This window comes from Dreissena polymorpha, chromosome 5 (assembly GCF_020536995.1).
Source record: "Dreissena polymorpha isolate Duluth1 chromosome 5, UMN_Dpol_1.0, whole genome shotgun sequence".
NCBI classification, from domain to species: Eukaryota; Metazoa; Mollusca; class Bivalvia; order Myida; family Dreissenidae; genus Dreissena; species Dreissena polymorpha.
In genome coordinates, this window is record NC_068359.1 from 57923102 (window position 1) to 57926607 (window position 3506).

A 3506-nucleotide genomic window follows, 5' to 3' on the forward strand; every position below is an offset into this window, starting at 1 on the left:
ATCGTATGGATATAATTTGCATGGATCTATGGTCTTTCTCACGAACATATATACATAATAGTCAGTTGAAATAAATTAAAAAATGATAAGAAGTTCATAATCAGGAGATCTTTGACTGGTCTTAACCCATTTATGCTTAGCGTCTAGAAAAAAGGCCTACAAAGATACATAGGCAATCACGCGATATAATCGAAATTTATGAAGTTTATGAGTTCCTGTTTCTTCTTCTATTTAACATGTTAAGGTGGTGTATGTGCTTCCGTGAATAAATTCAGGTATAAAATCAAAGACATTAACTTGTTTTTTTACATGTGGGAATCATGTTCCACACCCCATTGCATTTGCGTGGATATTTTATGCCGACCATGACCCATTTCTCACTCATAAAACTATTTGTTTAGTTTAAATAAATATTTCGATTTTATTAAATGATTTGAAATAGTGTTATTGCTTTCGTCTGTATTAAAAACAATGCACCGATTGATTGACTGTCATGAAAACGTACACGCCCGAATAAGCAACACATTGGTAAATTGTTTATCATCTTGACAGACACTCGAACACCAACGGGGTACATTTTTATAAGTTAATTTTGGTCAGTGAGTGGTATTATGCACTTACATTGTAGTTCCTGCTGTGCGCACATATATAAAGTATGAACATTAAATAGCAAACATCGATTTCCACTTCTATTTCAAGCACTAAATACGCGTAAATCTTTCCCATCAGACTGTATTACAGTGTTAACTTTGTATTCTTTAAGTGAATGATATTCATTGAATGTTCAATTAAAGATGTTTAAATTCGCCGTTTAGCTGCGCTCGCTCAGTGCATGTTTTTTGTTCTGACAAGACAATGCCTACTAGACTAGCTAGTGTTGAGTTGCAAAATTATTTCAAGTATTTATGAAACGGTAAATATAAATATAGAAACTGAGCAAACACACTTAGTTTTGCATATATACGTTGTGAATATTTCAACAATAAATTTAATAATTGTGTACATTTGGATGTCATTTATTCGTAATATTGACTATTTATTTATAAACTTAAATTGCACGTCTTTTAAAAACAAATTAAAATATTTCACTATTTTTATTGCAAACAATTATATTCGCATCTATTTAAAAAACAACTGATATTTGCATCGGTTTTTATATAATTTATTGCGTAATAAACGTCCGAAATTAAGTCCATTCGAGACAAAAACACCACATTATAATGCTATATTATGTGTCATCTTTAGCTCGAGATTTTACAGCAAAACTCGGTCATCTCAATGTAGGACATCCACTGGTTGTTCAACGACTTTCACATTGCACGTGAAATTTTTTACACCCTGAAAGGAATAAAAAATGTATAGAATCCTTGTGTGAGCAAAACCTAAAATTATGTTTGCGAATGTCCATTTTGATCCTGTTTAATTCAAATTTCAACGAATATGATCACGAAATTATTTTAATGTGTAGCGTTTGCCGTGGGGATCTAATTATGAACATAAAACACATTTTATGCTGTATACAATTAGTATTGTCTATGCGTATTTAAATTCATTATAGGGTGAAAGAACCTTGGAGAGAATACTTACTGTTTGTGATGAAGTGGTTTTTGACACTGCAAGCTCCAAATGATACAAAGTGCCTGCAACGACCTACAAGAACGCATACACACAATGAATAATATTTAAGTCACATATATTGCAAATATAATCCATTTTGGCATAAAGTCCACAGATTTATTTATGGAAACACGTATATTATTACGACTTATATATGTTTGTCCTTGAATAGTTTTACGACTTTAATTTATACAGACAAGGTAAAAGTTAGACATGTTCGCTAATCCTATGCTAAATATGAGGACATTTCACATTTTTATAAATTGAAAAAACTAATAATATTGGCAAATTACACTCTCCGTAATGATGACTGAAAGGGTACGTGGTTCAAACCTGGTTTCGATTACTTTTTTAACACATTTTGTCTAGTGGACTCTCCCATCCTTCTAAATTGGATCAATTTATTTCCAAAATTATGGATGTCTAGTATATTTATTTCTATTTTTAGAATATTTCTAACAGAAATTTCTTTAAGCAAACAGCGCATACCCTGATGAGACTCCGCATCATACGGCGTCTCATCTGGGTCAACGCTGTTTGACAAGGCCTTTTTTCTAGACGCTAAGCATGAATAAGTTAATTTTATTTGTGTTTTATACGGGATCTATTGCCGATGCTTACATTGATCAATTTACAGCATTTAATGACACACTTAAAAACATACGAAACTCTTTGAAAAGTTCCCTCTAATATTTGGATGAAAATTTGAGGCGCTAATATAACTCAACATTATACTGAATATTCAATTTAGCTTTCAAATTTGACAAAAGTGAATCCTTAAAAATGTTTACTTCACGAAACTTTGCATATATTGCATTGATGTTAAAACGTGATGACTGTATCAAATGCATTGTTTTTATTCAAAAGATTATCTAGACAATAATAATGTTTCGTAATTATTAAAATGTATACAACTGAAGACTAAACATAATTATGTGGCAATCTAAATGAACTTAAAAATCGATTTCGTTTACTTAACATAACGAGATTAAAGTCGCATGTCGTATTCATTAAAAAAACAATATCTTGGTGCACACGCACTAGAATTAAATAAGTTGACTTCAATAATCGATACAAACAAACGAAACTAATACTTTCTTTTGTATTCTATATAAACTTGTGATTGTTATTTATCAGCTTAAACGCTTAAAATAGAACGTAGATGTGTGTACAGAGAAAGTGATACATTAAAGCGAGATTATACGATTTTGTCAAATATTTATAAAGTTATATAAAATGTGTGAAAAAATTATTATATATATATATATATATATATATATTTCAATATGAATTAAAAGAAAGGTTCAGATGAACATGTGTCAAAAAATGCGAAATAAGCCAGATATTTAATTCTGAAATCGAAAATGACTTTACAGTCGTATTCGCCAGCATGTATATCATGCATGTACGATGACAATCTAAATTTAATTTAACGTTTCATTTTTAATTCCTGCAACGATATATATTCATACGACACACGAAAACTAACTCTGATCATAATAAAAATACGAATGCTTCGGTTATTGTAGGAAAATATGTACGAAATATCTTCGTCACAATCGGCTCGGGGCGCTAATTTGTCTTTGCTGCATTTTATGAACTTCGTTTTCAATGTATAATTTTTTTTCTTGCCTATTTTGTGTTATTGTAACATCTTTTATCAATATATATTACAATTTAACACATATAAACAAGCGTTTAATCTCGCTTTAACACATTAAGCATGTAACAAGACCTATATTGGCCTACCTGAGTTGACGCACTGTTTACACGAATCAGTGAATACTCCGAGCCAAGCCTCTGTACAGCGGTGTTAGCCGCACTCTGAATTGTGGCGTCATTGACATTTGATGGCCTCAGTCCACCGGGCATTGGAACCCCGGGTCGCC

The 3506-nt window shown here is 31.3% G+C and overlaps 1 protein-coding gene across 1 annotated transcript in view; it reads right to left on the reverse strand.

Moving 5' to 3' along the window:
• Positions 1-1190: 1190 nt before the first annotated feature.
• The window catches only part of LOC127831852 (uncharacterized), a 3088-nt gene continuing 772 nt past the window's right edge, over positions 1191-3506 (reverse strand). Inside the window, exons 2-4 of the mRNA XM_052356935.1 lie at positions 3367-3506; positions 1588-1650; positions 1191-1338 (exon numbers count right to left, since the gene is read on the reverse strand). The exon at positions 3367-3506 is cut by the window's right edge and continues 128 nt beyond it. Of these exons, the coding sequence (XP_052212895.1) occupies positions 1276-1338; positions 1588-1650; positions 3367-3506 (266 nt within the window). The 3' untranslated portion in view covers positions 1191-1275. The remainder of the gene's footprint in view (positions 1339-1587; positions 1651-3366) is intronic.